General features: G+C 43.7%; 2 protein-coding genes across 2 annotated transcripts in view; both read left to right on the forward strand.

Moving 5' to 3' along the window:
- Positions 1–4,822: 4,822 nt before the first annotated feature.
- Positions 4,823–13,547, forward strand: LOC111852981 (arylsulfatase I). The gene is made up of 2 exons (XM_023829375.2): positions 4,823–5,435; positions 10,610–13,547. Exons 1-2 carry the CDS (start codon positions 5,113–5,115, stop codon positions 12,000–12,002), a joined length of 1,716 nt encoding a protein of 571 aa, XP_023685143.2. The 5' UTR covers positions 4,823–5,112; the 3' UTR covers positions 12,003–13,547.
- Positions 13,548–20,610: 7,063 nt separating this feature from the next.
- Positions 20,611–24,064, forward strand: part of LOC111853011 (calcium/calmodulin-dependent protein kinase type II subunit alpha-like) — a 58,040-nt gene continuing 54,586 nt past the window's right edge. Inside the window, exon 1 of the mRNA XM_023829436.2 lies at positions 20,611–20,812. Within this exon, the coding sequence (XP_023685204.1) occupies positions 20,751–20,812 (62 nt within the window). The 5' untranslated portion in view covers positions 20,611–20,750. The remainder of the gene's footprint in view (positions 20,813–24,064) is intronic.

Below are 24,064 nucleotides of genomic sequence, written 5' to 3' on the forward strand. Positions count from 1 at the left end.
GCACCACTGAGGTACCCTGAGCAAGGTACCGCCCCCAGGCACTGAATTAGCTGCCCACTGCTATGTCACGACATCACATATGGGTTAAATGCAAAGGACACATTTCGTTGTTGTGCGCTGTGGTGTGTCAACACTGATCACTAAATCCTAAAGTTTCACACACTAGGTATCTATACCATTGTGGGGACTCTCCATTAATTTCTATGGGTATAACCGTAATCCAAACTATGACGACCTTAACCGCTAACCGTAAGTAACCAACAAGATACAAGCCTTTTGACATTTTTAGTTTTTTTTGACTGCATTCACAGATTTTTAAAAACCAAAAAATGTCCCCACAAGGACAAAATAACAGGTTATCATCACATTGCGAGGACAAATTATGTCCATCAAACAATTTGGTCCCCACAATGTAATATATACACATGACCACACACACACTATATATACAAATAAATTACATTTAGTTAGTTTTACACAACTACACATAGACAGACCATTCAGTTCATACACGTTCATTCACTAAGCCACATAGAATTAACACAGCGCTTCTGTCCCTCTGTCCAAAGTGATATTAGGCCCTGAAGTTTGCCTGCGGGGGGGTGGGGGCAGTAAACCCCCCCCCCCAAGGCCCCATACAGGCTTAGAGCAGCACTGCCTTCCTGTCTTTGTCTCTCCCCCTTTCACTGGTTCCTGGGTTCATGCGTCTCCCCAGTAATAAACACGGATGACTGAGGCTGGCATCCATCTATAGCATGAGACATTAGCTGCTCCCGGCTCAGCCTTTCATGTAGGATGAGCCCACAGGGAGACGTCAGACTTCATTCAGCATCAGCAAGATCTGAAGGAGTTCAGAGGGCCGTGGTGACAGACAGCCACGGAGCGGCGGCAAGGGAGGAGGGGAGAGAGCGGGGCGGCGGACGCCGGGCTGGAGTGGGACTTCGCTGGGGGCAGCGAGCTCCCGATTAGCGCTGATGAGAAAGGCAGCAGTGTTCCCGTCCCACAGAAATGACCCCCCCCCCCCCCGCCCCGCCATCCTGCAGCCAAGCACAACATCTGCCATGGACACAGGACGCAACTCAAGTTCTCATTTAATTAATACCTTTTGTCTTCTTCACTTTCCCAGAAAGGGAGAAAAATATTCAAATCTAATACCAAGTATGAGGAGAAGAACAAAACCAATTCTGGCACCATCTGAATAATTTATAGAACTAATTATGACTCACCCTTCTCGTTTAGTCATAATGACTTCTGTGGGGCTGTTTTGATTTAAACCATTCCTAGCAATATGATTATGCATGATGCTCAGATAGTGACGTGTTACTAAAGACTTAATTTTCATGGCTGTTTCTCCTGCCTGGGCCACACATGCAACCCCCCCGGACTGCTTGGAATACGGCATTTTATTTTTTCGAATGAGCTAACTGCTCTTTTCGCTGGCACTCTAGTCCCTGAACAGAGGCCCATTTGTGGACGGTGGGAGGTCTACCTGAGATGCCTTGCGGTCTGTGCATATTTTGGACTTGCGTAAAAGGGGTGAATCAGGAAATAAATAAATAAAAAAAACCAGCAAGATCAGCAAAGATAGGGCGGGAAAGACAGCATTCCGACAGAAAACAGTCTATAAACACACACCTGCACACAACTATCAGCTCGAAGCAGTCTGGACAAAATTAGCTCATTTCCCCTAAAAAGAGAAAATTAAGCCTTACCATGACCGTGTGTTCAATGTGAGCTTTTTTGTAACCTCAATAAGCCACACCTTTGGGGCCCAGTGGTGGAGAATAAAGTCGGTTTTGGATCTTTTCATGTCCTGCGAGCACCAGCAGCGCGATGAACTCCCTGCCCTATACTCACATTCGATTGGACGTCATTCCAGCAACACACAGCAGGAGCAGAAAATAGCCGGCAAAGGTAAAACGCACAAAAAGACACAGGAAAACATTCCTCAAAACCAAAAGCTTATTCCTGAAACAGATTTCCTGAGGAAGAGATGGTTATATTTTAGAGAGACCAGAGTTTGTGTCTGTTTATAAACCTTGTCAAATTCTGGTCTACATAACATCATCCACATGTTATGGGGGGAGGGCTTTTACTGATTTTATTGTTTTTTAGTTGATTTTATTGGTTGATTTTTTTTTATTGATAGATTCAGATTATCAACAGTAATTGCGCCAGTCTCATTTAGGCTGATGTGCTTTTGGCCGAACGGACACTAACTTGACGAGCAGCACGTAGAAGGTACTAAACATCGCTGTCAATGATCAGCAAATCTGTAGGCCAGAGCCATTAGAGAATAACCTGTAACAAGCTGACTGAATAAAACAGGCAGCAAGAATCGTATTAAAGCTTTATAGCAGGGCTATTCAACTCTGGACCTCAATTCCAAATCCAGGCCATGCCGTGTTTTCAGTTCTCCCAGGTAGCTAGTTTAATAATTACAGATTCTGATTGGCCAGAGGCTTCACACCTGGCTCACCGGTGAAGGAAAATCAGCCTGGAAAACCAGCAGTGCTCGGACCTTGTGGATCGTCAGCTGCACAGCCCTGCCTTATACCAATGAGACTGGGAGCAGCCTGCACACACGGCCCCCTCTCCACAGTCACCCGAACGCGGAGGGAAGAGGACAAGATCCACTTCAGAGAAAATCATCGCATGATCCTGTCAAAATAGATGGGCACAGGACATGCAAGTTAATTCCAATAAAAAAGCTAGCTTCACTGTGAGTGGCCATGCTAGCACCTGTTAGCACTAAAGGTAAGTTAATGTTCCGATAAATGGGTGAAATAATGTCATTCGTGCAATGTGGGTTTAGTAGGCTTAGAATGTGTGTCATTTTAGGAGCAACAATATATGTTAATGTTCTTCTTTTCTTTAGAAAGAGAGCACTGAAGGATTTCCAACAGTACATATACAGTGTCCAGTATAAATTGTGTTGCATTGCCAAAAGAAAGAGAGAAAATAGAGGAAAAAATCAAAAGTGGCTAATGTGTGTGGTTAGTAAAAAAAAAAAAAAACACATTTCAAAGAAACCTTAAGAGAGTTTTTGGGAAGGTGAAGATTGTTTTGTTCCAGGTCCATGTTCGGTGGATGGTGGGATCTGCACAGATTCACAACCATGGGGGGGGGGGGGGGGGGGGGGGGGCGGGGGTAGAGAGAAAGAGAACTTACAGCCTTTTCAGCATCTCACCCCATTACCCCCATTAAGCTCCACTTCCAGTCATTAACATCAAACTTAAAAATGTAAACACAATATGTCTTTTCACACAGACAAAAAAAAAAAACATCTGTTCTCTGCTCCACAGCCAAGATTTGGCCAGTCCCAAGCATTTGCTTAAACTGGGGATTTTTTCCCCCGATACTGATACCAGAAAAGAGGAGTGGACACTTCTGCTCATATCATCTGATGACTCTCTCTGAAGGAGCCCTTTTATATTCCCCAGTCTTTGTCGATCTCTGGGCACTTCCTTAATAGATCACATATATATTTGAATTCTTAATTTCTTGTACAGCCTTGGCACGTTTTACAGCCATACATAAGAAAACACAGGAAGCTTTTTCATGTTCCCCGATTGTGGTGCCATTCGCTACTTCTTAAGGATTTGAAGGTAAAGTCAGTTTATAAACATGCAGCTAGTAATGACTAATAGAGACTACATGGCTTCTTTAGGTTTACAGTGCAGGTCTGGTCTCATCAACAGCAGCATGAGAAACGGAAACACGGGAATCACAGGACACCGTTTGTTCAGGTTTTTCAATAAAAACCACCAGCTGGATTCGAATAAAGTAGCCTACAAAAATTGTAAGTTTAGATGTTATTAGTACGAAAAATCTTTGGAAGCGAAAAAGACAAATATAAAACTCAAACAGTTTTGAAACCTAATATTAGTAAAGAGGGAAGTTTTTTGAAAAAAGCGGTTCTCGTTCCCATATCGCTCTCCAGTTAATGTCCCGGATTCCCATGCTGACTTCACCGTGCCTACCGCAACCCCCCTGGTGTCACAAACACAACTGCAAACTATATCAAATCATCATTTTCTAATTTTGTTGCATAAACATCCAAAACTATCCTGTGTTGTTTGCTTGATTCACTTTGCGGTTACTATTTTTTAATCTAATACTGCTAAATTTATGACAGGAAATATTTTGCCTTGCAAAATGCATTGTCCCCATCTATCGTTTAAATGATATTTGGCCATCAGTATATATAGGCCTATATACATTAATGATTACGGATGTATAGCACAAAATTATAATTTTTCTGTAATTTTTAAAGTTTACTGGAAGGTATAGGCCTAATCTATAATTATGTAGACCTATTAAGACAAAAATATTTACATTCAGCCACGAAAGAATACACAGTTTTAACTCTGAATATTAAATAAACAATACAAAATGTGCAAGTGTTACTTAGCAGGAAATCACTGCTGCGCATTAATGTTTTCGTAACATCTGCAAGATCTTTTTATCAGCTATTTAATACTGCCATTCAAGAATGTTTTGCGGTACACTCCGTCTTGTATACTTCAAAAGCGAGGGATAATATGATAAACGAAACCAAACGCCAAGGACATCACGCTACACTCGGCCGCGGGTGGACGGAGATCGCGTTGTGTAACGACTCGCATGTGTAACAGCTGCGGCGGGGCGAGACCCTGAGGTGCGCGGCTATCACATCATGACGGGGCGGGGGCGGGGCGATCCATAACGCTGCGTTCCTATTGGCTGACCCATATACCAGTGGGCGGAACTAAGACACCCAGTGGGTGGGGAAAAGTGGGGAAAAGTTTGAAGGGGATCTTCAAACGGGAGGGAAGCTGTGTTGGATATCTAATGAGACACGCGTTTTCCACTAGATCCATATAAGCGCCGTTATTCTTTGTCAGCATACTCTTATACTTTGTCACTCTTAGGAATGATTTTGATTAAAGACGAAACTTGCCGACAGCAACGGGTTTCTCGTTTGTTAAATAAAATAATAGAGAAAAGGCGATGTCTATTTCTGCCCAGTAATTAATTGAGAAAGGGACCTGTATTGCAGAGTTGCAACATTCTGCCTGAGTTTTCCATAGTTCATATTAGATACATCATATCTGAACTGAAACCAAACCCATGGCAGTTTATGCTCTCACTGGGTTTTCATTAGTTAGTTTACTAAGTTTTGGCTACTTCTCCTGGGACTGGATGAAGCCCAATCAGGTGGAGAATGAGCCTATTTCGGATTTCATTCACAAGGGCTCTACGTTCAAATCCAGACAGCCGCCCCACATAATCTTCATACTCACGGACGACCAGGGATTCCACGATATTGGCTACCACGACTCCGACATCCGAACGCCGACCCTGGATAAGCTGGCAGCGGAAGGAGTGAAGCTGGAGAATTACTACATCCAGCCGATATGCACGCCATCCCGCAGTCAGCTGATCACGGGAAGGTAAATCTGACGCCGTCTAAGCCCTGACCAGGTGCCCAAGTGGCTTCTGTGAAATCTGTCTAATTAAGATGAATGCTTTAGTAATTGTTTTCCTAATATGAAATGGTAAACTTTTATTATCTTTATTACAATAAGTATTTTTTGTAGCCAACTTGTATGCATGAGGCAAACTTTAACACAGTAAAATAATCTTCCCGGAGGAATTTAATAAAGCAAAATGAATGCATCCCAATGATATTCAAATAATATGCATAGGTTTTGCCTTGCGCAAGTGAAACCAATGATGTATTCTGTTAAGATATAGTGGAGGTGTTTGAACCTATTTTCTTTTTAATTTATCTAACAATATTTATTTATTTACATAATATCTTTTCCCTCTACAGTTTCTCGAAGGTTACACACTGACTGCATTTTTTTTGGTAGCAATACATAGGTGCCTGCGATAATTAACCTTATTTTAGATAGGCTTTTTCGGAATGTTGAAATTTTGACATTTAAATGAGAAATCCGTTCATCCATGCATCCATCGATCCAGGAGCTCAGGCATCTGTCATATAAGACTGTTTGTAACAGGTAATTTTCAATATATATATTTTATTATACTCGGGGATTAGTCCAAATTTCCAAACTGGCTTTTGCTTTGACTTAGAATTTCTGGGCAAACAGTAACAAAACCACCACTATGTTTATTCTTGCAATGTGTTGAATTTAAGTTGTGTGTGAAATTAAATAAAGATGTTCTTTGTATGTCTCCCATGAGCTAATGGGTTTGTACTTTAACTTCAGGACATATTTATTGCTATACATTAATCCACTATGGTATCCAACGAACATTTAAAGTTTGTAGTTTCTCTGGTAACACTCTACATGTCATCGTCACTCGTGTAATATTGTTGACCTGTGCAAATTTCTTCAACTCAACAGAACACTTTACCTTCTTAAAGTCTTCTTAAAATATCTTTTCATACTGTTCATGTAAAGCCTTCTCCTGAGTTAATTTATGAGCCGTTAGGTCAAGCAGTTCAAGACTTGTGGCAAGTGTCATGACCGACTTCTTAAATCTATCAGAATTCAGTAACTACTGTATGAATGGCAGAGAGACCGGACAAGTGGACCAACCCTAAAAAAAAATGGGTTTCATATGTTTAAAAAAAACATGCCCGTCACAACCATAGTGGCAATAATACAGATAATGAACACTTTTGGATTCTTTTTGATGACTTTACTCTAATGTCAAAGCACTGGGTTTGTGGATAGATATCTTTGGATAAACAGTTTTTGCAGTGTCAGTGCTGAACTCATAACTTCTTTCAAGAGGACAAGTAAACTATAACTTAAAAGTTAGTTTCTCACATGGTTTAGGTGCCATTCTAAATAAATCTTGAGTGCTACATTTGACAAAATGGAGCAAGAGGCTATTAGGGTCTGAATGAAGAGCCACTCTTCAGTTGTGGAGATTGAGCTTGTTTACACTCTAACCATTAACTATATTTATTTTGCAAAAAGTATTAATAAGTGGCTCACTTGCAATATTTATAACTCTGGGGTGCTGATACTGTGTTTCATGGTTATCGGAATAGCAGTTTGCGGCTATGATTTCACAAGCTCATTTAAAAAAAATTAAATTAAATTAAAATTTGTTTTCAAATATGCGTGCAGTAGAGGAACATTCTGAAACAGCTGGATGGTTTCATTCATTTTCCTTTGAAAGTGCAGTTACTGTATAGCCAAGCAACTACAAGAACTAATCTTGCTGTTGCATAATAGAACTTGGAATTCAGCCAAATTAAATATCACCTGTTAACAAAAAGTGTTGCATTGAAAGGTCTTGTTTTCAGTTTTGAAAGTGTTCAAATAGCATGTGTTTGCTGGGTTGACTGAAAGCCACCGGCCTGAACCTGCTGGTTCTCCTCAGCCGCTTGGCAGACGTCCCTGGGCTGTTTTGTCAGTAGCTGCTCCTCGCAGTCAGTGGAGCATGATGTCACCACATTACTGTAAAAGGCCATTCAGGATGACGAGCTAAGTATCATGGTGTAGCCTCTTCGGTGACTAAGAGCCAGAGCTTGTATTATGGGGTGGCGCGGTGAGTCACACCTCCACCCCATGTCCCCGCCGTGTGTGCATGTGGAGTTTACATGTCCCCCCCCCCCCATGTCCATGTCACATCCCACAGTAAGACAGACTGGATTCTGTAAATTGCCCACTGTGTGTGTGATTGCGTGCCCTGTGATGGACTGGCATGCATGGGGTGTGCCTCACGTAACCCTGTATTGAATAAGCGTTTAGGAGACGGATGACATGATGGAGGAATGTATAACGAAGCGACGGAATCCTCGGAGTGACTGACTAAAGATCATTTCCTGTTGGTGCTGTAACTTCCATAGAGAGTGAAAGATACATGTCATGGAAAATCTTATAACATTACATTTGTCGCCGAATGCTTGATGGTGGAATGAAAACTTGTTTACAATTAATAAGTTAGCATTGTTTCTTAGTTTTGGGGTTACTTGAGTAGTTTATTTACTATTTTAAATGGTTTAATGAATAGCAGGATTTATTACATCATGTGGGCATAGTAACTGCATCTGGAATTATTGTTATTGTCTTGTGTCATGTCTAATGCCCGCTGTCTGCACTTTAGATTGGTATAGTTATTGTGTGGTATAGTTATTGTGTATTGTTACTGTTATAGGAACGCTGTTTGTACTAGTACACAGTTGATGATGACAACAAAGTGAACCTTAAACCTAACCTGGGGTGGGATGGGGTAGATCCTCCTGAATGGGATGCCATTGAATCACCAGAAATTGCCTTTGAACTACAGGTCAACACAGGGGGAAAATGCAGACGGCACATATTCTGCCATGTATCCAAATTAAGCCCAGTAATCCGGCATATTGGAAGCAGTATGCCGTATAAGCCGTGCTCCGTGTCACTGCCACACTGTCATTCCTTCCTTGTTTCCCTGAGTGCCGAATATCTAGCTGAGGTAGGTCAGAAAGGGGACTTTTCAAAGCCAAAAAACTTACAAAAGTGTCTTTTTGTGTAATATGCCAGTAAGTAGCCTATCTTTCACTGGCACGCATAGAGCACACATTTATACAGTTTTCCATAAATGTGAAGCCCCCCCCTACTGTAAGTCAAGTAAAATTAGATGCACTCATTGGATACAATACCCTTCTTTTGACCAGAACAAGATTTTTTTTTCCCCCTCAGAATGTGAAATGGATACATTACATGGTACAAAATTTGAACCCTGGTTCACTGGATTTTGCTGCTGCCAGGTGAGTCCGCTGCTATGTCGGATGTTCAGGGTTTGTGCGCAGGTGTGTTACAGTGCAGTTAGCGCCTAGAGTAGCATTTGGGTGTGTTTGGCTAAGTTTGCGTGTTTGAGAAAGAGATAGAGGGCACTGCTAGTGAGATACAGGGCACTGCTAGTGAGATACAGGGCACTGCTAGTGAGATACAGGGTACTGCTTGTGAGATACAGGGCACTGCTTGTGAGATACAGGGCACTGCTTGTGAGATACAGGGCACTGCTTGTGAGATACAGGGCAGGTGTGGGCGTCCTTGGGGGTGGGGTGAGATTAGTGGGACGTGCCCCCTCGTCAGCTATAATTAGCTGGTAATTGTCTAAGTAAGTTCTATGTGAATTTATGATAGAGAGACTCTTCTTTTGCTCATTGTATGTTTCATTTAATGTTCCTTGTATCCTAAGGGGGATGATAAAATGTCTGTTTCCATTCTCCAGTTTCTGTGTCCCATGGATTTGTTAGCTACCCAGAAGATCTAGTTCACCACAGTCCCAGGGACAGCCTGTGTCTTTGCAGTGAAAAATGCCTTCATGGGACTTTAATCAGCTGTACCTATAGCTGGGGCAGGTCTTGTGGGATAACCTGACAGTTGGAGTTGAGTCTGACATCATAACCTCCTTGTGTCTGACATTATTATTCACTGGAAGGCTGTGTGTGTGGGACTGGCGTTTTTGTTACATCGAGTGAAGAGGCGGACTCCTCTGTTACGAATTGCCAAACAATTGAAAGGGAATTTCTGGACGACGGAGGACTGTGGGGACCCCGTTTGCGCCTCACATTCGTCTGTTTGAAGGCTCTAGATGAAACCATCCAGCTGAAAGTGAAATAGAGAGCCAGGAGTGAGTCACTGAAGAGGAACGCTTTAAAACAGGCTGAGTGCACAGAGACAAAGCTGTTCTGTACAAATTAATTTTGATACCAGCTGTTTCTGTCAGTGAATGAAGTAAATACTGTCTCGTTGAGAGAGAAATGTACATTTATTGGCTGGGAAGAAGTTTGGGATAATATACAGTGATGTCCTGATTTTAATCAGCATGACTTAGCATCTGTTGGGAGCTGAGGGTATGCACGGGTTTTTGGTTTAGCTCTGGTTTGCAGGTTTGGCTGTGGATTTGAGATGTGTGTCTTGTCAAACAAAACATTGAGCTGTGAGAGTCACAGCTGAAGAGAAACCAGCTGCAGGCTGTTCTGGGCAAAGGGCAATCGTTAGCAGCCTTAGTATAAAGTCATTCAAAGGAAGTTGATTTTGCACCACTGGAAATCTGAGATTCATCTCTGTTACTCTGGTAGGCTGTGAAAATCCTTTAAGCACTCTTGATATGGAGCGTATGTTTCTGGACCATTTCTGGACCGGTCTGGATTAAAAAAGATTGGGTTGTCCTGGATATACGTAGAGACATTCAAAGCATTTTTTTTTTGTGTAAGTTGCCTTTATTGATTATTGTAACTAATATCGTGTAATGTAAATATGGTTCAATGCAAGGTTCAGTTATGGTTGTTTCCGATCTACCAGTCAAAAGTTTGGACACGCCAAGCCACATACAAAGCAGAGCGATAGTGCCGCATCACATGACCTGGCCACCTAACCTAAACCCACTAGACATGGTTGGGAGGAGATTGACTAGAGAGTGGAGGAAAATCAGCCAATGAGTGCTTGGCATATATGTGGGACTTCCTTCAGGACAGCTGGAGACACATCCCTGGATGTCTCTACGATTATTCTAAAATGTAAAGAATAAACCTTCGTATGGGTCGGTGTGTCCAAACTTTTGACTGGCACTGTATTTCTGTGCTGATTGTGTGAAATTCATTTCATGGATGGATGGACTGTGGTACTGATGAGCGTGATATCTGGCCTAGGTACCAGATCCACACCGGCTTGCAGCACTCCATCATCCGCCCTCGCCAGCCCAACTGCTTGCCGCTGGACCAGGTGACCCTGCCCCAGAAGCTACAGGAGGCGGGCTATGCCACTCACATGGTGGGCAAGTGGCACCTGGGCTTCTACAAGAAGGAGTGCCTGCCGACGCGTCGAGGTTTCCACACCTACTTCGGCTCGCTGACGGGCAGCGTGGACTACTACTCGTACGAGTCCTGCGATGGGCCCGGCATGTGTGGCTTTGATTTGCATGATGGGGAGACCGTAGCCTGGGGCCAGGGGGGTAAGTACTCCACCCACCTCTACACTCAGAGGGTGCGCAAGATCCTGGCCAGCCATGACCCCCGGCAGCCCATCTTCATCTTCCTGTCCTTTCAGGCCGTGCACACACCCCTGCAGTCCCCCAAGGGATACATCTACCAGTATCGGGGAATGAGTAATGTAGCCCGCAGGAAATATGCAGCCATGGTATCTGTAGTAGATGAGGCCGTGCGAAATGTGACCTATGCCCTCCGCAAGTACGGCTACTACCAGAACAGCGTCCTCATCTTCTCCACAGACAACGGGGGACAGCCGTTCTTCGGGGGGAGTAATTGGCCGCTGCGTGGCCGCAAGGGCACCTACTGGGAGGGTGGCATTCGCGGGCTGGGGTTCGTCCACAGTCCGCTGCTGCGCCGCCGGCGTCGCGTGAGCAAGGCCTTGGTGCACATCACCGACTGGTATCCCACGTTAGTGGCTCTGGCAGGAGGCAACATCTCGGCGAGCGAGAGACTCGATGGCTACGATGTATGGCCGGCGATCAGCGAGGGGAAGCAGTCTCCTCGTCTTGAGATTCTGCATAACATCGATCCCCTCTACAATCACGCCAAGCATGGCTCTTGGCAGGAAGGGCACCGCATCTGGAACACGGCTGTGCAGGCCTCCATCCGTGTCGGGGATTGGAAGCTGCTGACCGGAGACCCTGGCTATGGCGACTGGATCCCACCACAGATGCTAGCCACCTTCCCGGGCAGCTGGTGGAACCTGGAGCGCCACACGGACATCCAGAAGTCGGTGTGGCTCTTCAACATCACCGGAGACCCTTACGAACGCTACGATCTCTCGAGTCGGCGGCCCGATGTGGTGAAGCAGCTGCTGCTTCGCCTGGCTTATTACAATCGCACCGCCATCCCGGTACGCTATCCGGCAGAGGACCCTAGGGCCAACCCCGAGCTCCACGGAGGAGCGTGGGTGCCGTGGGCGGGCGACGAGGAAGACGATATCTGGGATGAGATCTATCACAAGAGGATGAAAGCCAAGAAGTGTAAGATTTGCAAACTACGGTCATTTTTCAAGAAACTAAACACCAGGATCATATCCAACAGATTAGATTAGATGGACATTTTTGAACAAGATTCTCTCCCATTGAGTGTGTTTTAGTATCATGTCTTAGCTGCTTTAAACCAAGTTCATCCAAAGACTGATCCCGACAATTGGCATTTTCTGAGCCGGCTTTTTGATGTGTAGGACTTTGTAATAGTCTTATTTATACTAGTGTTTACACTGAAGTGATTGATTGTGTTTGTTTTCTCTATCTGTGTGCTCAATTTTAAAGTGCCATTTTGATTTATTAGATTCTGGAAAACATAGGAAATAGCATATATTTAAGTACAAAGGAAGTAGATTTAAGGGGTGCAAAAACTAAACCAAATAAAATCTGTCAGTCTAGTTGAGGTTGAAACAGCAGAAATCTTAGGGAATCTGGTCTTGGTGTCTCTGAGTTTTTACACAGATGCTCACGTTGGTTCTATGTCAGTCTCCCAGCATCACAGTCTACAGTTTGTTGGGGGCTAATCTTAATTGCCTGGAGCTGTTGAAGGATTCCAGTACTGCTGCAAATGGACTTAAATGTTAGCATAACATAATTTATCCGTTTTCGCAAAACATCCAGACGGAAGCTATCTCACAAAGCAAATCTGCAGGAAATGCAGTCATCCCAAAACGCAACAAATCAGCACAACGTCCATGATGAAATATTTTGTACGGCCAGTTGTTCAACTTGGTCTAATGCCTCATTTTGTCTTGTTTTAAAATTATCACCAATACGCTGGAGAATCATGCGATTATACGTCTTCTAAATGTAACATGAACTTGAACATATAGGTATTTCTCATATTTTAAAATATATCCTATATAAATCCTACTTATAATAAAACAGTAAAGTCAGGAAGTCGGCAAGCACAGACAAGATCAACGTAAAGCAATGATTTTCCACCAGCTAAGGGCCCCCCCCCCACACTGACTTTTCTTACCAGAACCATCTGAGTTTAGTCACTAGTTTTCTGTACAATGGATTTCAGAAAAATGACCTGAATGCGAGAACCTTCATTTTCCCAGTCCAGTCCACTCTGCATGAAGACCCCAGTTATGTGGGAGAACATCACTGGCTCTGTAGCGCACTGCATCGCTTGAAGGTTATGAAATCTGCTAGAGAGACACACTAAGCTCGTCTGATCCGCCTGCAGCTACTTTTCATATTAGAGACAAATGTGTTCAAACTGTTAATTTTTACTCAAGTACGCCATCAGAAATTCTTGCAGTTTTATATCGTAATACGAAGATGCAATAATTTACATTTTGTGAGCCTCTAAGTAAACCTTTGTTGGGCGATGCTCCCTGAGTCGTCATTTCCCATGCAAATGGTCTCATGGCGAAGGGCAATTCTCAGCGGTGGGTGTTCCGTTCGTTTCTTCCCGAAGATCAGTGAGGGGAAACGTTGTTCGTTTACTGAATTTTATCAAGCCCTGAAAGAGAAACACCTCGAGGCGGCGGCCGCTGTTGGAATGAGCTATGTTAATAATTTCGCCAGATTGCCTTAGGAACATACCCGAATTTTTTTAATATCGAAAGGAATGATGAGATATATATATATATATATATATATATATATATATATATATATGACAACGAATGGAAAGGAAAACTCATCACAGAGCCATAAATAGGGGGTGGGATGGGGGGGCGGTGAGCAGCTCCTGTAAAATCACCTGCTTTCCATCATCGAAAAAAAAAATCTGTCATCCTAAGCAAGACCGGCGTCCCGGTGCTGGACATATTAACCAAGCAGTGCTGAGGGAGGCAGTTTGCTGTGAATCCCCACAGAAATCACTGTGAGGTGGCACCAGAGGCTGGCACATTGCTGTGCAGACACCGGTACTGCAGCTGGCTTCGGTTAGGTAGCCTGCACTGCCAGTGGAAACCTGGCAGTGTGATTTTCCTAACACTTCCCTTATCCTGGGATCGAGTCACAGGCTCCAGTGAGGGAATCTCTCTCGACTCCTCCCTGGATCCTCAGTGCTTAGGTCTGTCAAGTCAAGTCTCTGAAAAGCACATGAGAATCTGCATTAAAGCATGAGCACCTCTTTGAGGGCATCTGGATGGGCTTCCTGAAAGTCTGGGAACATAGTAAGATGTTCTTTACAGACTATAGTATAGTATTGACTGCAAGTTCGGTGTTAATTGCAATCCATGCATTGAAACTCAGAGGCAAAGCACAGAACATGTTAGATCCATCCATCCATCCATCCATCCATCCACTAATCACTTTCCCAGAACCAGGGTGCAGGGCAAGGAGCACTTTGGATGAGAGGCCTGGATATCAACCAAATGATAATGAAAGAATTTATGCCATAAAGAAACCTCTAAAGGACATCAGCTTTGCATTTCTCTAGATAACTCCTTTGATGACATTTCTTATCATTCTAGAGAGGTCACAGTGATATACTTCCATGCACCGGGTGTCTGGCCATAACCTTGCAGTCCTTTTAAGACAATATGATTGTTTTCGTGACCACAAATGATCTGTGAGTGGTACAAACACATTTATCTCATCTCACACTGACTTGTCTGGTGGAATCACTAGTGTATATGCATGCTTATAATATGCTTATGGGTTTTTTGGAATAGAATACAAAAGTGTCACAGTAAACTCATGAAAAAATTAATATTTACTGACCTTTTACTAATTAAAACATACAATTTGAAAGTGATCTTTATGTAATTGGCGAAAGTATCATTTAGGGAAACCACCTCGTAAATAAAATCAGGTCGACACTTGCCAGACGAAACACGTTTATTCCATGACGTCTCTGTGAAGTCAGAATACCAATTAAGACGTATATTGCAAACAGTCATGAGTTTATGAAATATGGACTTCAGCCTTCCCTCCGTCAGATGGGCTGCGATGAACGGTTGGAGAGAACTTTGATTGGCTTTTAGAGATTTGGGAAGCTGGCCAGGCTCGTGGAGAGGTGATGAAGCTGTGCCAATACCACCATCCAAACCCTGACAACACGGCACGTTTGGGCCAAGAGAAACCTAACAGGGGTGAAAACTGGCAGAGCGGCTGGCACAGGGAGGGCAGAAATGTGCAGAGAGACAGGCGAAAATAAGCAAGCTGGAAGAAAGTAAGAAACCTTAAATATAATCGCAGCAAAGTGAATTAGGGCATCAAATCACGCTCATTGCTCCTTCCAAGCAAATTTCCATTTTCTCTCTAAGAAGATATGCTGCACCCAACACTGTAGGAACAGCGGCGGAACATTCCTGATAGCTTTAAGGTAACCCCATTCCCCCTGCATGATTCTAAATCACTTGGAGCCATAATTTCTCAGAGCACAACAACTGTGCCAAAAGTGAAAGGAAACAGATGACAAGTTGGGAAACACTTACAGTCGCTGTATCACGTGACCCATATCGAAGGCCAATTCGTTCTCTGCTCTGTTCACTATGATTTTCAGCATTTCGGATTTGATCATCATTGGGCATTTATTCCTCTTGGCCTCATTAAATTTCCATTTGTTTTTATGTATTTCAGATAAAGAAATGTTTGCTGTATTGTATTTTGAGCTTCCTGCTTTGCTTACAAGAGGAAAAAACCCTAAATTTCCTTGCCAACCTGCTCCCTCATTCATTGGTTGTTAGGCTATCAAATGGTCACCCCGCAGTACCGTGAGGCTCCTCTGGGGGACCGTAAGCAACAGGGCTGTCCATTGTTTTATGTTCTTTTTTTTTTCAAAAATTCTTTACGAGTTGGAAAGCTGGAGGTTCCCCAACACTTTCCCTTAAACCAATTCAAATGTATTTTTCATCAGTGTTGATCAATAAACTCGTGCAGATTTTGTGATTTGTAAAAATGTTATTTTAACCTAAAGCATTATAACGTGGATGTTTTATGTGAAAACGGGAAGGGGATGGTGTTTGGTTGTACACACTGAATTAGTTAGGTAGTGGAGTGTTTATTTAGGTAGTAAACTGTCACTGCTTACTTAGCTATAAAAAAAAAAAACATTTGTTTTCTTTACTTTTGGTTGAATTTGAGCTCAAATTCTGCTTACAGTATCATTTCAGTGACAACTTGGTGGATTGAAAATGCAGCTGGAGAGTATTGATCAGAGTCACAGCATTTTGTGTTTTGCAGGACATCCAAAACGATTGTGTTTTGTAAGTATTAACAGACAGATCCTTCTCCTGCAATAAAAAATCTGGAAAACCTGTGTTCCGTCTGGCTTCCCTCCTGCCCTTAAATAATGCAAGGACCACAAGCTCTCCTGCTGGCCAACACGACGGCTCTCAGACAATGGAGCTCAAAGCAAGAACTTGTGTTTACTGTGATTTGGTCAGAAATATGTTCCCTGCAGCATTTGGGCCAGAATGCAGAATGTGTTTGTTGCGAAGTACGTCTCTTTCCGGCTTAAGCGAAACACGGCTAATTTGATTCAGACCCCCCTCTCAGGTCTCTCGCCTGATTGCCTTACACGGAATTATTGGTTATGTAAGCAACAGAACTGGGGCGATTTATAAGAGCCCACTGAGGAAAAAGTAGATCTGAAAGCACATAATTTTTGCAGCAAAGACCCCATAGGGTCCAATAATGCGGATCTCCCGCCAGCCAGCTGACAGACCGTTTATTATGGCAAACTTGACCAAAGCACACATGCTCTTTGTTGACTTTTTCTTCCTCCAACTGGCAGCATGAAGAAAGCTCATACTCCCTGCCGATTGTGTGATTGTAACAGTGGGCGTTACGTGGGTGCTGGCCAAGAAGGGGCAGTGTCCTGATTCCATAAAGATAAGAACCTGAAACGGAAGTCATGTTTAGATCTGAGTGTCCCTGGAAAGATCTAAGCCGCTATGCTATCTTAATGTCCAGTAAAGGCGCTGACATGGCGACCATATTTAATATTCTTTCTAGATTTGCATCCTGCCATCTTGTTTTTCTTGTTGCTTTGAGTTTGGGTCGCAGTGTTTGGGCACCAGCAGTAGAAGTCCGCCATGTCTCTCCCCCCACCCCCGTCTATCCTGACAGCTTCTGTCGGGGACAAGCAAATGGCCGTCACTGCATCTCTGCAGCAGCCTCAGGAATCAGGCTTCAACGCCGGTGTTCATGATCAAAAGTTTATATTTGCTTGCTATTTGTTTTCTTTTAAAAACGAGCCTTGGGTATTGATGCATTTGGCCAGTGGGGTTCCTGGTAAGTGTCTTATCACTCTCCTGGTTTACATCAGGAGCTCAGTGCTGATGACATGGAGCACAGGATTGCTGGCTCTCTCTTCTGTAAACATTGGCAGGGGCAGCACCGTGTGTGTGGTGTGTGTGTGTGTGTGGGGGTGTGTGAGTGGGTATACCCATCCTTAAGGGGACACAATGTCCCCATACCGTGATAAATATCCATTTTTTTCCCTTATGGGGACCGGTTTCCTGGTCCCCATAATGATATGTTTACCCGACATACTGTATGTGCATGCGTGTGTGTGTGTGCGTGTGTGTGTGTGTGTGTGTGCGTGCTGCATTTGTTCTCGGGAACGACCAGCCTTCTAGAAACTCTAATCACTGTTGACACTGCAGTTCCAGTTCCCTGTTTGAGCTCAGGAATGGGAGAGGGAAGAGGCATTATGAGAAATAAACCAAACTAGGTTTTTTTTGTGTGTGACAATCAAACGGGGTGGAAATAGAGGGTAAACAACGATTTGCATGGAGCTCTGTAAAATCCTTTGGTATCCTATAGTGAAACTGATATTTCAGTTTTAAAATGCTTAATGTCTGATTGTCCTTATTCTTTGTCTTTACAGAAGCATTGCTGCAGAAATATATATATATAATATATATAGAGGGAGATTTTGATTAACACATTGAAATTCAGAATGAGTTTATCTCCCAGTTCACCATCTCTCTGGACCCAGGTCTAATCCACAGCTCTCACTTCTTCTCCCTCTTCTCCTCCGAGCAGTTTGTAGGGCTTGTTACAGCCTTTGCTTGATGGTTGGTCTTTCTGAACATTGCAAAGTCTTTATCTATAAAGGGAGCAGCATGATGTTTTTACAAACTTGCCCTTTCAGCCAAAAGGGTCCCACAGAGGCTGAGAGCACTTTGATGGGAAGCTTTGGGCGTTTAGCAAAAGCACCTTAGTTTTGCACATATGACTGTACAGCCGAGCAGCCCTGAATGTTCATGAATAAATCCTTTCATGTGAAGCAGAAATGGGCATGTGTGTAAGTCAACCAGTGTTCCATACTGCACACACACACAAAATACAAACACTCACCAATATGCTCTGTGCACTATGTGTGAGTCTACAAACTGTAATATATAAAACAAAGAAAATTTTAATCATACAAAAATTAAATTAGCATATGGGGAACTGAGACCCTCCTACACACCACCAAAGCATGAAAACATGGCTGTCCAACAATATATTTACAATTATTCCGATGACTTTTAAAGAAAGTTCCTAAATTTTGACAGGGATTTAACTTGGGAGTAGCTGAAAAATTGAATCGACAATGAGTCCTTGCTGAGCTGCAATTCCAACGCCTGACACCGGGCAGCAGTGATGAGCTTCCAGTTTCGTCTCCTCAAGTTCAAAATGATACATGTTCATCCATCAGTTTATATTTACTGGACAAATGCTTACTCTGCCATCTACCTCCACATGGAAGTCCTTTCGTCTTGGAGTTGCAAGCATGGCTTTGTGTGCCAATCTACCACATAGTTTGATTTGCCTCAAGAACATTTAGCTGGAGGTCATGCTGAAGTCCTAAAGAGTATCAGTTCACTGTGGTACACGGTGTATGTAGGAGAGAATGTGAAAGAGGTGGAACGTAGAGCAGGAAAATTAATGTATGCTGGTAGGTCTGTGTAATCCTGGTACCACTGATACTCTTTTAAGGCTCAGATCATTTTTCTCATGTTTCACGGAGCCTAAATGCCAGTTCAGAATGAAGCTGAACTGTTTGGAACCGTTCCTTGTAGGTTTTTGGGCCTGATCTCAGTGACATCAGCATGCAAGAATGAATCACAGCTACCTGAACGGCATGGACAGATTGAGGCGGGAAATTCAATTGAATTCCAGAGAGTATAAGTCCAGACCAAGATTCTGTTTCAACCAATCAGTTGAGTATAAAGAGTCACAGACTACTCAACCGGTTGGTTGAAACAAAATCCTGGTCTGGACCTTTACTCTCTGAACCTGAACTACCCACCTCTGGTCCCAGTTATTTAACTGTTATTTAAGCCCCCAAAACAGCTGTGGCCAAAGGGAGGGAAAACGTGTCTTTGTAACACGTGATTAGATTATCATACCAGGCGAAAAAAATAGCTGGAAAGTCAGACCTATGAAAGGGTGCAAACATAAGGGTCTGTGGATGGTTTAGCTTTCCGAAGATGCCGAGGGGGAAAGCAGCACAGCCATGTGCTCCGGGGCTCTGAATGGGGGGGCGGGGGGGGGGCCTTATGAAGTCTTAACAAGATTCCAGACTTGGCCAGTGTGTGCTACTTCCTGCGGCACTGAGCCTCGTCAGCCATCATTTGTCTGGTTGACTTTTCCCAGGTCTGATGAGAGCGCTTGGCTTATGTTCTGCTTCCCTGAGTCAGATCAGCTTACTGTGAGCGATTAGCACAAGCAAGGCGCTCGGGAGAGGATAAGGCCACGAAAATCAAGCAGTCACTGCTTAATCAGCTTCTCCGGTCAAACTGGACTCTCGTTCAGGGGTTAGAAATCAGAAGCTTCTGAATGATCACACATCCCCTCCCGGCTGGGTCATCCCTGCATAGAGGCCAACTGATTATTCGTATCTGTGATTGATTAAATCACTGCTTTTGGGGGGAGGGGGGGTGATTTATAAATATGAAATGTTAGACTGAAACCAAGACGATTAAATGCAGAAAATAGATACCTGACAGAATGATATCGAAATGGGTGAACAGGGGGGTGAGGGTACCTCAGTGGGTAGCTTTCCTGTCTTGGGATAGGAATTTGAATCCTCGGTACAGAGCTGGGTTCCCCAATTCCGGTCCTGGAAGGCGATTCCGCTCCACAGTTTGCAGATTTCCCTGCTCAGACACACCTTATTCAGCTCACCATCTGATTGCCAGGTTTAGCAGGTGTGTATTGCAGACTGACCTTCCAGGACCGGAATGAGGGAACCTTGGTGTAGAGACTGAATGTTCTCCTCATGTCATGTCTTTAAGCTGCCCAGAGTGTGTAAGTGTGTGTTCCCTCTAATGGACGGCATGTGCACCCCTGCCTTGTGCCATATGCTGCCTGGGATCAGCTCCAGGCCACCCCTGTGACCCTGTATTAGATAAGCAGTGGAAAGATGGATGGATGGATAATTGGTAATTACACCAGGGTACCTTCAATAAAAACTTAAATGTGGGCTTGTGCATAAGGGAGCAAAAAGAACAAATCAAAGAAATAATGATTACTTCAGACTGGCTGTGTGAGACTTTGTGTGTGTATATGTATGCTCCTATGTTCACTTATGGATGGGAATATGAGCCAGCGCGGCGTACTGTGTGGAACAAGTGTGTGACTGGGGATGCAGTTTCCATGACAACGGGCTGTGTATTCTGGAGAAAGGCAGCCGGGATTGGAGGACACACAGGCAGAGGGGCGGGCCCAACACCGAGCAGACTTGTCAATCACCCAGCATCCCCCCACCTCTATTTTCGCTCAGGAGATCGGAAAAGTGATTTAGAAGCTCTGCTCAGAGTGTTCTATCTGCTCAGACATATCTCCGTCTCTGGGAAAGCAGATCGAGAGCGAAAGCAAAGACCTGCAAAGCCTCTTCACCAAACCCCGGCATGGCCACCATTACCTGTACTCGCTTCACCGATGAATACCAGATGTTTGAAGAATTGGGAAAGTAAGTCTCTTTCATGCACTTGTATCGTTTTGTCATTGAATTTGAAGCAGAAGTGAGATGGTACCAGGAGTGGCGTGTCCAACCTGGATGCCACAGTGAATTGGTAGAGATGATCTCTTTATTGTCGGAGGCTGACTGACAAGCCTTGTCTAAGTGAAGTAGGAGAAGGAAGCAGGGTAGGTGAGGGTGAAGTTAGCACGGTTCTTTCTGGAAATGAAGATTCCACATTTCATGGCTAAACCCGGAATGATGCATTCATAAGGACAGGAGTTTTCGTAACTGAGAAGTTTGTGACGGAGATGATTGTAAACTGAGAGCAAGAATAGAATGAGAACAGAGACTGCTGACTGAAAACTGCCAGAAAAGACCGGCAAAATAAACAATTTTGAGACCCATTCTTATATTTGTAAGGGAGACAAGATGGGAATGTTTTAAATGCTCAGGATGTGCATCAATTAATTAAGTTATGATTTATGTAAATGAAACAGTTGTTAACTTTGCAGTCACAACATGCAAAGGAATCCTGATGATTGCCACAGTGTGATATCGGCTACGTCTGCGAGACCAGAGAGACTTTATTGGTTATTGTACGGATTGTTGCAATTCCTAATGCAGTTTGGACAAATTCCATGCCCTGTCATACAAATTGAAACTACAGAGTAAGAGCAGAGGATTTTGGATGTGATTAAGTGTGGTGTGTCTATGTGTGTATAACTGACCCCAAAGTGTGTTTGTTCTGGAGATTGTGAGAGGAGACGTGTTTGTGGGCATATAGTGTACATGTATTCTCCAGTTTGGTCAAGTAGTGTGTGCGTGTGTGTGTGTGTGTGTATGAGTGTGTGTATGACCAATTGTCCCCACAATATGATAAAGACCTGTTATTTTGACGTTGTGGGGACCATTTTTTCAGTCTCCACCAGGGGAAACTAGGTTTCATAAAAATCTGTGACTACAATCAAAAAATTTAAAATGCCAAAAGTCTCATATTTTGTTTGGCTACTTATGGCCAAGGTTATGGCTGGGTAGGGGTTAAGGTCGTCATGTTGTGATTAGGGTTTTCCCCAAAGGAATGAATGGAGAGTCCCCAAAAAGATATAATTACAAACCAGTGTGTGTGTGTGTGTCTGTCTGTCTCTGGCACGGCACACAGACTTCAGCCCTGTAATATGTGAGTAATAGGCAATAATTCCATCTAATTCCAGTCTGTTTGCCCCCCCTCCCGCTGGAATAGAGCAGAGCGCGGGGGGGACTTAAGCAGCATCAGGCCTTGGCTGGCTTCTTCTCCTCCATGCTACACCCACTCTCTCCCCTGTGGCCCACGCCAGGCACGGAAAAATGCTTATGTAATTTGATTTGGGGGTGGCAATCTAATACACTTAAACTGAAATATTTTATAACCAAACGTCCTCCAAGCTGTCACATGTCGATCTCATAGAAGCAATCGATGCCGCTGCATTCACTCCTTCTGTTCTGCTTCAGCATCCATAGTTTCTGTGAGCAGGAGTAAATGGGCACTTCTTCTCGTCATTTGGTTTTTCACAGTGCAGTGTGACATGTATTATTTGAGCGATGTGACATCTATCACTGAAAAGAATTATGCCGATGAAACTGATCTCTAAGAAAGACATCCTGTGGCCTGTGGGCCAGATCCTTGTCTTCTCTGCTTGACACTTTCGCTTTCTCATTCTATTGGTTCTTGTCCATCGTTCTATTGGTTCCTGTTCATAATTCCATTGGTTCTTGACCATCATTCTATCTTTCCTAACCATCATTCCACTGGTTCTTGTCAGTCATTCCATGGGTTTTTGTCTGTCATTCCATTGGTTCTTGTCCATAATTCTATTGGTTTCTGTTCATCATTTTATCAGTTCCTATACATCATTCAATTGTTTCTTGTCATTCCATTGGTTCTTGTCTGTGTTGAGTGACAAGGCAGCATTAGCCATAAAATCTCTTGTCCATTTGCAGATTCATTACAGTCTGTAATTTAACTGCCTACAACATTCCTTACATCAGTCAAACAGCTTTCCAGGAGAAAGGTTTACCAAGTTGATGCCCAAGCATTTATAACCAGTTTTGTTTCTTTGAATTGTGTTTTCTTTAATTAACTGGCAAGGTTATTTTCACATTGTCCAGTGAGCTTATTTAATTCTCTAAAGCCACGATTTGCTTTTGTTACTGCAGACTGAGGAAAATTCACAAAAACAGGCCAATTAGGAGGCTGAATCATTGCGATACAGACCAAGAGAGATAAGCTGGGAGACACGGCCTGCACCATCCAGGCATCATACTCTCCGGTGTGCTGAGAGACTCTAAAGGGCTTTAACGCTCAGAAGGTTACCTACCACGGTAAAAAAAAAATCCAGGAAGTATATCAGCCTTGTTTTGTATTAAGCCACTGAGGAGTGGGAGAGCGGTGTGGGCTCTCCATTTAACGTCGCTACACCCTCTGCATCGCCTGAGGCTGGGGGGGGGGGGGGGGGGGGGTTGGTTTAGGGGAATATTAAGCTAGTGCTGTCCATTCACATCAAGACCGTATCAGATCAAGTCACCCCGGGTCCCCAGTGGAAACATATGGTCAGCCGATTTCATTCTCATTAGCGAGTGGAGAGGCAAAGCCGGGGCGTATGGTGCTTACAGCCCATCCAGGTAGGTAGCAGGGCCTGCTGGAGACCTGCCAGAGGTACTGTACCCCATCAGCGGCCCCTCTGACCGCGCCCCCAGCAAATGAAATACTGTCGGCAAACTGCCTGAGTATGCCAGACGGTGAGAGTACCACGTCCTGGAACGAGGGCAGCAAATTATCTATGTTATCAGACCTTCATCCCGACATTCTGTAGATGCTCCACTGAAATTAAACTCCAGGTAACAGACTGCGATTAAATATGTAAATTAGTTTAATTTGGCAGCTGTTTTCCTCTTACTTAAAGCAAAGCTGCACTAATGATTCTGGGAATACCATGCGTCCGACAGAGAAAATAAACAAGGTCTTTTTCTTATTGTCTTACGCACTCTTGAGTTTGGCTTCCTCTCAGCTCACCTCTGATACGAAATCAGCCGTCCAGTCAGCCCTGTGGATGCATGTTCATGCACGTTCAACATACAGTGGAACACAAGGGTATAGGGGAGGGATTCTCCATTTGAGATGAAACCACCATCAAGAACCTCGGTGTGTCCAGAAACCTCAATGCTACTGTTCAAAAACACAGACATAAAAACAAAGGAATAGATCATTTCAAAGAGTTTGCCGAT

The sequence above is a fragment of the Paramormyrops kingsleyae genome, chromosome 10 (assembly GCF_048594095.1).
Source record: "Paramormyrops kingsleyae isolate MSU_618 chromosome 10, PKINGS_0.4, whole genome shotgun sequence".
Taxonomy (NCBI): Eukaryota; Metazoa; Chordata; class Actinopteri; order Osteoglossiformes; family Mormyridae; genus Paramormyrops; species Paramormyrops kingsleyae.